The following is a 13,549-nucleotide window of genomic DNA, read 5'->3' on the forward strand; positions in this document are numbered from 1 at the left end:
GGGAAGCCTGAAATTCAGTTATTTTTCTCTGTAGTAAAGCAGTCTGTTGTAAAATACAGAAAAATACAGCATGATGTTATTTGAAGACAACATCCTGAAAGATATTCCATTCAAACTTCCAGAAAAATCTTCCAGCCAAGTAGGTCAAAGAATTTGACGTAATAATACAACCTCTATAAATACATGAGGAAACTGTCAGCAGCTAATCATGTCTTATTTATGCCAGGATGGTGCTGATGAGATGTTTTTTTTTTTGCTCTCCTTCTTTATCGGGCCCTTTGGCGCTCTCACCTCTTCTTTGACACTAACAGGTCAGATTTTGGAGGGAGAAGGAAGTTTAAAGCCTCAGGCAAGTTTTTGCATGAATGAACGTGCTCTCTCCTCCTGTGATTCGTGGAGATCCTGGTGGCCACCAGTCAGTAGGTATTAAAAGACGAGACAAAAAAAGAGTGACGCACGCAGATCCTCACGTGATCAACCTCAGTGAACAAACACAGATACTGTTATAACATATGAAAAAAGCAGTATGCAAATAAACTGGACAAATGTAATATTTTAACCGCACATGTGCATGCGTTCTATAAATAGGGCTACGATACGTAGCATGAATGGTGCTTGTAGCTCTTTAAATAATGCAAACCACTGATCCTGTTAGAGTTATGGGGTTTAACGCCTGCTCAGTCAACCATTCACTGATTCCATTCATTCATAAAAATATACAAATGTAAATATGTTTTTCACTCATTGTCAGCATCTCTTTACACTGTAGATAAATGAAGTTTGGCTTCATTTATTTTTGTTTAATTGTGTTTCCTGTTTTTTTAAGGTCATCATTTCATGTGCAGAGAAAGAAATGTTTATAGAATTGCTTCCTTTGCATGTTCTCACAGGGTTGAAGAGATGTTATACAAAGAGTACATGCAAGCACTGCAAGGGCATCGCCTGTTGCAGATGCAGATGAAAGGCAAACGAGGACAGAAACTGAATAATAAATTGTCCAGTCAGTCCAGAATAAAAGAAATAAGACAGGAATTGGAGGAGCAATTTGCCGTTAAAGAGATATTTCATGTTTCTGGTTAAATTACGCTCTAATTTGGCTTTACTGTAAACATCAGATGTGAGTCACTCAGTTGCATAATGTCAAGTTAAAACCACCCTGCAAGTCCAAAATATCAATTTTTCAGAAACTCAGAAAAAAACAAACTTAAATGTGGTATTTCTGAGACTATCTGTTATGTTGCAAGAAGGTTTAATTATCACCAAGAGTCAGAGAATCCATTTGATAAGCCCTTTTAGCTAAAAGTGACAAATAATAAATGACATGAAAGCAGCCATATGTTATTGAGAAATGTGTTTCTAAAGTTCATCCTTTAAGCACATTTAAGCTCTGCAGAGACACAAACACTGAAAGTGGGGATGACTTTGCTCCATGGCCACAGCTCATAGAGACCTGTGCTGTCTATAAAAGAAAAACCATGGAAAAGTAATCCTGTTTGGCTGAATTCACCCCAGATCAAAAGTCAGCAAAAAAGCTTAATGACAGTGGACGACACAGGCAGGCGATACCAGCAGCTGGACTGGACTATGTCTAAACTGGGTGGCTTTAGGCACTATACATCCACACGTCACAGAGGACCTTATAGCCTTCTCTAAATCATGACAGGGACTTTGGGCCACTAATTACGCATTTCCTCCTCACATCTCCAAACACAGCATCACTTGTGACCTTATCTCCGTGCCTGTCAGAGTGTTGGTATTCACATGGCAAGTCTGGTGATGAATGCAATTACTGGAGCCCAAAATAATAATAACACCACCATCTTTGAGCGACCAGCAGCCAGTGAATTGTAACAGGACTCCCTCCTCCTCCTCATCCTTCTCCTCCTCCAAATTAGTGGAGACTGGGACAAAAATAGAGTTATTACGGATCCCGAATCTATGGAAGAAACATTTACAGAATATATTATAGCGAAGGGGGATATTAATACTTCAGTGAATTTAATCTCTCATGAAAACACTCATAGTAATCCTATTATAAAGTTTATCACAACTCCAGGAGTTTAAAATGATGTGCAGCCAGAAACTCAGACTCAAACTCGGATGAAAACATGAAAGAAATCCTATTTTCCTTAAATAATGTATGTCCAAATAGAGGAGAATGAGTGATTAAACTTGTATTTTCATTTCTCGATGTGTCTTTGCACTTTAATGTTTGTCACTAATGAAAGTTTTGTATTTTGGTAGAATGATCTTTTAGTTTTTATCTTTTAGTTTCTATGTTCAGTTATCTGAAGAAAGAAAATCAACACTACAACACCAATCACTGAGCACTAAAAACATACAGTATGAATTCCTATTAGGGATTTTATAGTTGTTTTTTTTATGGAAAATTAAAAAGAAATAGATATTGATGCATTGATACTAAATTTGACAAAGAATTACAATATCATTATAATAATATGTTGATATTAGGTAAATTATTTTTACATATAAGTATTTTTTTTGCCACAATATATACTTCTGTTTACACAGCTTTACTTCTTGTACCTATGTGTGTACCTAAGACAATAAATAATACATATATGTTTAAAAAAAATGATTTGATGAAAATGATCATTTGAAAATGATTTTTAAACCTTTCTTTAAATCTAAAAATAAAAATATTAAAGTGTAAAAATACCACATATTTATGTAAACAGGTGGCAGTGTATTATGTCCCCTGTATATCCATAAATTTGTATATTTGTATTTTATTTCTGGACAGTCAAATGTATTTCTCATAACCTGGCAACTAATGGCTGATTTTAAAAATATATGTAAAGCACTAGTTAATGATTTATTAATTATTAATAGTTACTACTTTATCTTTATCTTATTGATCTATCTATATCCTGGGTCTCTTTCTCTCTTTCTTTTCCTGATGATATGAAATTGTCAAAATCTTAAAGCAAAAATGATCAGCCTTTGTTTTCTACAATCAAAATATTCTACTGCACTCTATGGAAAACACTAAAGCACCATCTGTTACTCAATGACTAAAAAGCCTTTCAAGCTGCCTGACCATGGAGAAGCTGACACACAGGATGCTGCAGAAGGACATTTACAAACATTCCCAGTAATATGGGGACGCTTTAATCACCATCTGGAGACTAAGTTACCAACTTTATACTTTCTGATGAACTGATTGAGAAATGAAGTTTATTTATGACAGTATGCTGAACTAATGAACTATATTTTTCTTTTTTCTTGTTTGTATTGTATTTTGTTTTGTTTTACTTTGTATGTATTTACTGTATGTGTAAAAATATAAGAACCAATAAATATATTCAAGCAAAAAAGAAAGTTGATTCTTTATAAAGACAGACTTATCAGAAAGTTAAAACTTTATTCCTGTATTAATTTTATATTAAATGTTGTTACTTTGGCTTTTATAATTGTTATATCTGCAATATCATGAATTTTTAAACATTTTTTTAAAGACATACACAAATAAAACAGAAATGAAACAATGTCGCCCTCGTGTGGCTTAAAGTGGACATGTCTCACGCATCAACTGCTGCTGCATTCATGTGCTCCTCGGATGGTCCCCTTTCCCGAGTTGGGAAGTCGTTCTTCCGACTTTAGTGTGTGTTCATGAGCTTTTAATTCGTAATGTGGAAATAACTTGGAAGGTACAAAGAAGATATGCTATATTTTGTGAATTTTCTCGGTTGGGATCTCATCCGACACCTTATGAATGTCACATGTTTCCTAGGATGGTGAAGTCATGACCTGCCCTTCTCTGCCTCTGATTGGCTGACCCTGAGCTTGTTACCCTAATCCTGACCAATCGTATTCCTCATACCTAAACCTAACCAATCCGACCACCAAAGGCAACGAGTACTAGCCAATCAGAGGCAAAGTAGGGTGGGTCATGAGTTGGCTGTCCTAGGAAAAAAAAATCGGCGACCCGGATGTAATTTCTTGTGTTTTTCCGTTTCACCACACGTGGGTACCGGATATTTAACAGAACTATCATGGCAGCGTGCGATGTTGAGGCGCTGTTGGCCAAAGCTGAGCAAGATGAGGCAGAAAAGCTAAAAAGTATATCCGTCCAGAAAGAGCTGGACCTGGAGTTTGACATCGGCAACCTGTTAGCTTGTGACAGAAACCGCGTTGAGACCCGGGACTTGAGAGAGCAGAAAGAGGACTTCCTTCGCGCATTGGCCCGCGACAACACGCAGCTGCTGGTCAATGAAATCTGGAAACAGCCCACGGAGAGAGTCGAGGAGGCGATCGTGGTCAAACTACCGGACCCGGCGACCCCGCTGCCCAGAGAGAAACCTCCACCGAAGGCCAAACCTCCCACAAAATGGGAAGAGTTCGCCAAGCTGAAGGGCATACAGAAAAAGAAGAAGACCAACCTGGTTTGGGATGAAACGGCGAAGGAGTGGAGGCGCCGCTGGGGCTACAAGAGGGCCAAAGATGACACCAAAGAGTGGCTGATCGAGGTGCCGGAGACCGCAGACCCGAATGAGGACCAGTTCGCCAAACGCGTCAAAGCCAAGAAGGAGAGAGTGGCCAAGAATGAGTTCAACCGGCTGAAGAACATCGCCAGAGCGCAGAAGATCAAAGTGCCAGGTGTGGGGCTCACCCCCGTAGCCCAGCAGTCCAAAGACGAGCTGGCCAGAGCCGTGAGTGTGGCCAGAAGCTCCACAGCCTCCGCCGGAAAGTTCCAGGACCGCCTGCCCAAAGAAAAACCACCGAGGAACACAGGCAAGAAGAGGAAGTTTCAGCCCCTCATCGGTGACTTTTCCAGTGAGAAGCAGAAGCAGCTGGAGCTTCTGAAAATTATGGACAGCAAGAAGCCCAAGTTGGACATCACCAAGGCTGTCAACAAGCAGATGAGAGAGGAAGACAGGGAGGAGGCCGCGGCCAAATACAAGAAAGGAGGAGCAGGGAAGAGGGGACGCAAAGGCAACATGCCAGGAAAAGGCAAAGGGAAGGGTATGAGAGGCAAAGGAGGGAAAGCAGGAGGAGGGGGTGGAGGAGGAGGTGGGAAGAAGAGAGGCAAACCTGGGAAGCACTGAGACCTGGAGCCTCCTGTGTCCTGCTGCTTCTGTTTGTGCCTTGGCTTCAAAGCACTGAACTGGACTTACATGATGCAATATGAAATGACTGTGTGATGGCTGAGAAGCTGTGACTGTCCACGATTCCTGTCTCTTCTTCAAATGCATCTTTTAAGTGTCACACATTGTGTAAATACTGGCCATTTGACATGTTTAATATGTGTAATATTAATGGAGAACACTTGGATAAAAAGTTTACTAAAGCAAAAATTAAAGTCAGATGATTGTTTCCTTTCTGTTTTTGATTGAATGCACATTTTTTTATAGTCATCACAACTGTGAGGCATCATATTCACTGCTGATATTTTGGTTTGTAACAACAGGGAAAGCATAGATGTAACTAATACCATTAATTAATGATGAGTCTATTACTCTTACAGCATGCAGCTTATGCATCAAGTTTATAAGAGCGTCAAAACATTGTGCTCAATACTGGATTTTAACAATTTTTTTTAATAGAATTTTTGCAAGCAGCAGTCATGCTGTCCTCAAAGATTAAAATACAAGTAGAAAAATGTGCACTTACATACAGAAGCATTTGAAATGGTGTACAGTAAATATGATCATCCAAAATACAGTATGTGAAACTTAAAATATCTTACATTTTGACAGTTAAAAGGATGCAGCAATATAGTGCAGTTGTGGTGAAATGGTCGATATACAGAGAAATGCCTGAAAACTGTATGACCAGTGATAAACAAACTTTAATAATGTAAGTTGGCTGTATTCTCAGGATTGAATGTGCAGTTTTAATGTTTGTGAGCACAGAATTTAAAACTTAGCAAGTCACATTGGCTCTTTGCATTAAGAGTTCTGCATCTAAAAATTGAACCAAAGCAAAAATACTGTAAATGTCCCAGTTGGCTTTTCTGGTAAACAGGCTGGACTGGAGCTCCTAACTGGTTTGCTGCTGTCATTATCAAAATGTAATTTTATGTTCCTATGTCAATATATGTCATTATTTAGTACATTTTCTGAAAAAGCAGTTGAGAAAATGTTTATGTATAAAGTAAACTGAGACTGTAGTAATCTGTTATTGGCTAATCTGAAATGAAATACCTGACAAATCAAAGTACTTCATCACACTGATGCCAAAATAACAAATAGTTTCCAAAAGTCCTGACTAGCAGTAAATATTGTCATATCAAACTACTTATCAACTCTACTATCAAAGGTCAGACGGCTTCATTGTAACAAACACTTGACACAAACTCAAGTCAGTAAAGCATGTCAACAACAGATTAGATGTATTAGTAACGGAGCAGTGATGGTTGATGTAGCTGATGTCTCCATTATATGACCTGCATCTCTGCTGATGTCCAAACTAAGCCTTGGATGCACAACATACTTTCTTTTTATTTCACACATTTTTTCAATAACTGCCCTAAATTGTCGTTAGCGATAAATGCTCAACCGTGGAGCCGCTCGGTGCACATATGTTTTCTTCTAACTAGAAGTAAACAAGAGCTCACTTTTTCTAAGCAGCTTAGCTTTCGGTTATGTAAAAGCTTTTCTTCGGCCCTTGCGTCTAGACTTGGAGACATCACACTGAATTAGGAGCAGTGAGAAGAGTTGCAGATGGATCACAAAGCACATATTTGCACCTTTGGTATATTTGGGAACATTTCAAAAGCTGCCAATAACAAAACAAAAGAAAAAACAGTTTTAATCGATGATGTTTGGGTCTATACAATTTATAGACCCAAGGCAGCACATGTAATTTCATGTGCTGCCTGTTTTTAAAGAAGAGTCTTCCTCTAGATCGAGAGGGGATGCAGCACAATTGTGTTTTGCAGGACTACTGAGGCCAAAGATAATGAGGTTAATGAGTAGTCTCATCCATTTACAGGCGTTTCCTCTTTCAGAGAAACCCACTTCTTGCTCAAGCTAATCCACAGCCCTCTTGACAGGATTTCAAACCTATATCCTGTTGACATTGATTATAATTAATTGGGAAAATAAAATGCACCAATTTCCCATGCAGATTTGTCATTGGTAATAATTCATAAATGCATTTATCAACACCACATAAAGTTCATTGTGTAAATGTTGCTGGTTTGCAGCAAACTTCCAATACTCAGAGTGAGTGAGTGATCTCTCATGTTATTGATGGATGCTTTTTAATCGCTGACACAAGCTCACAGCCAAGCTCCATCACACCGGAGCGGGAGAGCAGAGGTGGGGAGGTGGGGAGGTGGGGAGGTGGGAGGTGGGAGAGGGGGGGTTCAATCACCATCTGTTGAGCAGTCCGCCACCCTGTCCCAAGCCCATTCATCTTTGTCCCTGCTCACCCAGGCCACTGGAAAATGGGACACAGTCAATAACCCTAAATCAATCAAGCAGCTCCTGGTGAGGTAAAATTATGAATTCTCATCCACGTCAGGCGAGCTGTGGCCTCGAAACTTCTCACAGTCATGTGTGACCAGATGGTCAAAGAACAATAGGCACTGGCATGAAGATGAGTTGGTCAAGCATCATCTTTGAGATGGACGCTGCCTTTTATTCCACCGCTGAGCTGAAAAATATTGAAAACAGATCTGTGTCTGGTGATATTTAACCTTGAAAATGAAGAAAATCCAAACTATTAGTCTCATAAACTAACATTTTTCTTGTTCTCAGTCATGTGCTGCTAATGCTTGTAACTGTGTTGTTGCTTGTGTCCAGCTCCAGTCAGTGCTGCGGTGGATTAGTCAGCTGCATTTATTTAAAGGTAGTGCAGAGAGAGAGAGAGAGAGAGAGAGAGAGAGAGAGCGCATGAGCCTCCGTCAGTGTGCAAGTGTCAGATCTTCAAGATGCAGCGCATCTACATGCACAGCAATGAGCACTTTGAAGTCTTCACCACTGTCCTTGCCCCACAAGGTGAGTGGAATCATATCTGCAGTGAAGTGTGGCATAGCATGACATTATTATTGTTAATGAGAGCGAGATGGTATGTCACTGTACAGAGGATAAATAAATGATGGGCTAGATCTCTCCCTCTAAGGACTCTTCATTTGCTGAAAATACTCAAGTGCATGCATTTTTGTAGAGATGTTCTCGTGCATATTTGCAGCTATGAAAAAATCACAACCTTTTTGCTGATTCATGTCCACTCTCAATGGTTAACAGGGAGGTATCGATACAGAGCAGAAGCTGAAAAGGCAAGTCAAACATTCTCCTTCATTAAAATATCATCAAGTATGCACTGATAGAAAAAACTGATCTCTGGCTGCAGGTTTCGCTTCATTTATGTCTTAAGCAGCAGAAATAGAAAACAAAACTCATAATCTCGTATGATCTTAGTCTTACGTACGCTGGACGTTGATTGATATGAGTTTGACATTGATGTTATTATGTAAAGTCAATCACTTTCCTCTGTCTCCATTATGTGTTTCATTTCTCTAATTCCTCTGACAAACATGGACCATATTTAGGAGGAACAGATAATGAAGAGTATACCCAGATTTAGAGTCTCTATTTCACTGCACAGCAGTTAATCTCTGAGTCTTGACACATAATCCTCTCCATTCACAGCGTCAGACCTATAGACTGCAACGAGTTTTTAACTGCAGTTTTAATCAGTGCAACAAAAGGGAATGTCTCAAAATGCAAATCATTTAGATTTAGCATCATATTTATCAGTGCAGTGAAGTACATATTTCTGGGTACAAATGGCTACAAAGCTCAGGCTGTGACTCTCACTCTATCCATTAGATGGTAGTGGTGCACAGCTACAGACCCCACTGGCCAGATGAGCTGGTGCTGTCTCCGGGTGACGTCATCCTGGTGCTGTCCAAACATGAGGAGGAGAGGTGGTTTGGGCGGCTGCAGGACGGCCAGCAGGGCTACTTCCCCGCCTCCTGTGTGATGGAGCTGAGCCAGGTTGGTTGGCTGCCTGTATGCGTTCAGCAATGCAGCATTACAGGATTGTACTGCTGCTGCTGCTTACTGTCTGAGGGCAGACTATGCTTCTATTCTACTTTGTTTCTCCATAACTGTGTAGGTTTTAAAGGCCCTGAAAAACTATTTCTCAATCTGCTCCTTACTATGAGCAACAAGATCCTACATAAAAACATTATTTTTGACAAAATCTTAACAGATTTGGTTGTTTCTATCTGTGCTGTTTGGTTGAGTTGTTTTTGTAAATCATACCAAAGAATGCTTTTTTTACACAAACTCAAACTTTGTTTATTGTTCATTTAGTCATTAATATTTAAAGGGGCACTGATTTTACACATGAAATTCAGCCTGTAAGGACAGTTTTATAATGTCCTCTGTAGCTCTGGATGAGCTTTCCAAAGTTTGAAAGACAGCATATCAATGTATAGATGATTATTTCGGTTCGGGCTTGAGATTCAAAATACAGGAAACCTGCAGTACTGACTGGAGTCATGCAGTTTGAAAGAAGTGGACATTTACTAATGAAATTTATTGTTGCATTATAGGAAGTGTAGGATCCAGAGTTTTTGGAACGTAACCCATACTAATGACTAAAAGTCTGGATATCTTGACCTCTACTTCAATTTTGACCCCTTTTTATTTAATTTGCACCATGTGTGTTCTCCATCTTTATGGAAATAAAATACTAAATCACTCGAGTGCTCCTGTAAGGTTTTAGAGAAATAATTACAATCTGAAACCTTTTTTAACAGCAGAGCTCTACAACTTCCTTATTAATGTCCACTTTAAATTAAATGAGAATGTTTTTCTGTATAAATAGACTTGATATAATATATAAAGTTCGTTTTTGACAAAGATACTTTATTTGGGGGTTTTTATAGCAAGAAGAGATGACATAGTGTTCAATTCTTGGATCAAACAGTGCAAATACACTTACATTTTTGTGTTCCACAAATGTCTAAGTAAAGAAATAAATGAAAGTAAAATAAAATATAAGGACTTTGAACTGTCTACTGTGTTTTAAGGTGAAAAAAACAAACTAGAGGGAAGGATTAGACCAGATAAGAGAAGACGGCTGAGGCAGTATGCAGGTTATTTCAGGATACCAGTAAGACAGTTTTACCTCAAACACACACAACTCTTTTCATTCTCAGGCGAATCTGCCTCCCAAAGGCCTTCGTAGGAGTGTATCTCTGAGAATCTCTGCCTGGGACAGTGATGTAAGTCTGCGCGGTAAATGTGGAAGGTAAGTGTAAACCTCATATAGCAGCAACAACAACAAACTACCCCCCTCAACAAGTGCATGCATACACATCATGCACACACACACATACACACACACACACACACAGCAGCTGTTCCACCATCACACATCCCCCCATCCCCAAATCCCATCCCACTGCTCTCCGCCCAGCGCCCCTAAACAGGTGGCCCCTCTCGTCCCTCATCAGTTGACAAAGCACACTGATTACTAACCCCCATACACACACACACACACACACACACACACATACATGCAATCCCCTCTCACTGCATTGCATCTCATTAAGGTCAGAGAGGAGCGGGAGGATGCCAGAAAGACTTTGTAGTTTTTCACCTAAGAGGAAATGAAAATGCATGATAGCACAAGCAAAATTTTACTCTTTTTTATGGTAAATTATCAGCTATAAAATAACTTTTTATCAAAGCAATACATTCATTTTTGCACCATAAGTTGTCTGATATGATACTGTATCTCTCTCGCAGTTTATTTGACAGTAGGGGGCATTTACATTTGACAGCCTGCCACTGAAATTCACTCACACACACACACACCACACAGAGCCCTCTGTACAGCTCCGTGCCTGTCTTGTCTGCTTGCAGTGGAATTTGGGTCATGAGGAATAAACAGGGCCTTTGTGTTTGTTATTTCCTCTTTGTCCCCCAGTGGACACATTCTGCAGGCGCTCAAGAGGGGGAGCAGAGGAGGAGGTGGAGGTGGAGGTGGAGGAGGAGAGGTGGGACTGGATGGGTGCCAGGGTGATAGCGAGGGCCCCGTCCCGGTGCGGAGGCCCCAGATCCCTCTGCCTCAGCCTGTGGCCTCCCAACCCCAGACGCACAGATCCCCGGGTCTGCTCCACAGGATCTTGTCCAAGTGCCGGAAAAAGAGTGAATGCCAGGGAGCCACCAACGGGGCCTTCGAGGGCGACTAAGAGGCCCTCGTTTTTGTCCTGGGTGGCTGAGTTGAGTTCACTTCTGTGGGGGGGGGGGGGGGGGGGGGGGGGGTGAGCGGAGGAACTTCTGAAATATGCAAAAACAGGTCTTGAATATCCTGATTTGAGCAGGAACTTGTTGCCATATCAGGTATTCTTGACTTGGCTACATTTCCAGAAGCAAGAGGTTAACAGGTGTGACTGTACACATCCAAATCAGTGATGTCACAAAAGGTGTATCACCCGTACACACATATGGTTGACAACGCTTGCTGTGACATCACGGAAGGTGGCGTGACCAGAAAAGAAACATGCCTGTGAGTTTGAATGTCCAGATGCAGTTTTCTTCTCTGTCGCAGTATGTTAAAACCTAATGCCAGGCCTTTGCTTTGTATAATATATAATTACATTCACTGCAATCATACAGTATGTGTAACTATAAATGCAGCACATAGAAATTAGTGGCAGCCAGTGAAGCAATAAGTGATGCTTCAGTGCTCAAATTTAACCTTTTTCTTCAACTTTGATGCAGTAAGAGAAATGTTATTTCCATTGTCTGTGTGCATTTTGTCCCCTGTGTGTCAGTGTCAGTCTGTTGATATGTATGTATATATTTGGCTATATAATATGCAAGCTATTATTATTTTTATGATTATAAAACCAGCAAACTCTCACTGGCTAACATCTTTTTATTTCAGTGGAAACATGCCTCAACGTATTACCTCATACTTCAGCTCCTGTTCATTTTCCTTTGAACACACTGGGCCTCCCTCCTATTTACCAATGCCGGAGGGGGAAAAAAAAAAAACTCTCTCAAGCGAAAGGAAGTGTGATTGAGGCCTGCTGAAAGCCTCGCCAAAAGACCAGGGATTGTGCCGGTTGCCCCGGAAACGCCAAAGCAGCTCTCAGAAGTTGCATGTCGTCTTCTTCCTCCGCAGTGCCTCCCAGCATGTCCCAGTAGTGGGATCTCTATAGGGTGGGATGTAGATTACCTCCTTCCAGAGGACGCAAACACCAAACCTAATCCTAACCTTGGCCTTGACCTCCGTGGGGGGAAATGCACCCCTTTCCCTCCCCTCCCCTCCCTCTGGTTTGATTTGCTCTGTGGTATAATCCTTTGTAATAAAGGCTGTAGGAGGCAGTCACTCTGGGGCCAGTGTTTGGGAGGCATGTCTCGCGTAGGGAAGGGAGTAAATGTTACAAAGAGAGACAGCGCCACTGGTCCTCTGATTCATGAGGAGAATATTTGAGTGGGCCTTTCCGCTGCTACTGTTGCAGCTTATCTCAAGCTTGTGACTCTCACTTTCATGCAGAGGGAAAGAACATCTTGCACGAAATTTGACCTTTGAGCAATGACACCATATACCCTCACTGAGTATAAAAGGTGTACACTTTCCTTAATGAGATACACAGTATGTTTGTGCATGAATGGGAAGTATGTGAAAGGAGAAATGTCACTGACAGCTATGTAGAGGCGTCCTCTTTCACCTGTTAGTGTAAGAAGTGGTTCAGCACTCACTTATAAGTTCTTGGCAGCGATACATTTGAATTCAGATAAGGTCACAAACTGTGGAGATGCTGTTTTAATTCATACTTAACACCAAATCATGCACTGTAGGCGTCATTTCAAAACTCTGCAAATCCTCAGTCAAATGAGAGCCGGATTTATCTCACACGGCGCTGACACATACAAGTGGAAACAGTGACCTATATAGGGCGGAAAGGCCAGGGTCCAAATTTGACACACACACACACACACACAGACACACACTCAGGGCTGTGGACTCTCCCGCCTAAAGTGTGCTATCCCTGCTGTGTTGTGCTGGGTGTCTTTGGGGGGATGGGGGAGGAGGGGTAACAGGGTGCCTGCCAGATGACTGCTCTGTCAGCCCTATAATGGGTTGCCATCTGCTGTCTAGCATACACAAAGGCAAACAGTGTGTGTGTGTGTGTGTGTGTGTGAGAGAGTTTGTGCACTCGCTCATGGGTGTGTGCTCAAGAGGAAGAAGGCAGGGGAGATCTGGTCGGACGCCCGCAGGCTCTGTTTCATGTCTTCAGTGTTCAAGGAAAAAAACACACAACTCACCTAGAGAAACACTCTTGCACTTATGGGCTCACTCAGCGAGCAGAAATAAAGAGGGGAGAAGGCCTGTAATGGAGAAACTGAAGCGGTGCACACGATGGTATGTTAAGTTTTACAAGATATTCAAATAGAAATGATGGAAAATATAATAAATCCCACAATATGAGCTGTGTAATAAGTCTAGTCTGTAGCGGATTTGTGTCTACGTGTCAGTAAGTCACTTTAAGGATTGTTTCCCTAATACATGCAGGAACCATAAGGTGGAAGGGCTGCTGCCAATAACCAAT

At 41.1% G+C, this 13,549-nt stretch overlaps 2 protein-coding genes across 2 annotated transcripts; both read left to right on the forward strand.

Annotated features, from left to right (window-relative positions):
* Positions 1 to 3,966: 3,966 nt before the first annotated feature.
* rrs1 (ribosome biogenesis regulator 1 homolog) lies at positions 3,967 to 5,339 on the forward strand. The gene has a single exon (XM_044339820.1). The coding sequence runs from the start codon at positions 4,017 to 4,019 to the stop codon at positions 5,067 to 5,069; it is 1,053 nt and encodes a 350-aa protein (XP_044195755.1). The 5' UTR covers positions 3,967 to 4,016; the 3' UTR covers positions 5,070 to 5,339.
* Positions 5,340 to 7,864: 2,525 nt separating this feature from the next.
* LOC122972597 (caskin-2-like) lies at positions 7,865 to 11,856 on the forward strand. Its single transcript, XM_044339821.1, has 5 exons — positions 7,865 to 7,967; positions 8,217 to 8,248; positions 8,802 to 8,969; positions 10,142 to 10,233; positions 10,915 to 11,856. Exons 1-5 carry the CDS (start codon positions 7,901 to 7,903, stop codon positions 11,177 to 11,179), a joined length of 624 nt encoding a protein of 207 aa, XP_044195756.1. The 5' UTR covers positions 7,865 to 7,900; the 3' UTR covers positions 11,180 to 11,856.
* Positions 11,857 to 13,549: the final 1,693 nt, after the last annotated feature.

The sequence above is a fragment of the Thunnus albacares genome, chromosome 21, assembly GCF_914725855.1.
Source record: "Thunnus albacares chromosome 21, fThuAlb1.1, whole genome shotgun sequence".
Lineage (NCBI taxonomy): Eukaryota > Metazoa > Chordata > Actinopteri > Scombriformes > Scombridae > Thunnus > Thunnus albacares.

What these genes read in the sequence shown, in the direction of transcription:
- rrs1 (XM_044339820.1), top strand. Translation starts at nt 4,017, where the DNA reads ATGGCAGCGTGCGATGTTGAGGCGCTGTTGGCCAAAGCTGAGCAAGAT.
- LOC122972597 (XM_044339821.1), top strand. Translation starts at nt 7,901, where the DNA reads ATGCAGCGCATCTACATGCACAGCAATGAGCACTTTGAAGTCTTCACC. An exon ending in GTGTGATGGAGCTGAGCCAG is followed by an intron (nt 8,970 to 10,141) that starts GTTGGTTGGCTG and finishes TTTCATTCTCAG; the next exon opens with GCGAATCTGCCTCCCAAAGG. An exon ending in CTGCGCGGTAAATGTGGAAG is followed by an intron (nt 10,234 to 10,914) that starts GTAAGTGTAAAC and finishes TTTGTCCCCCAG; the next exon opens with TGGACACATTCTGCAGGCGC.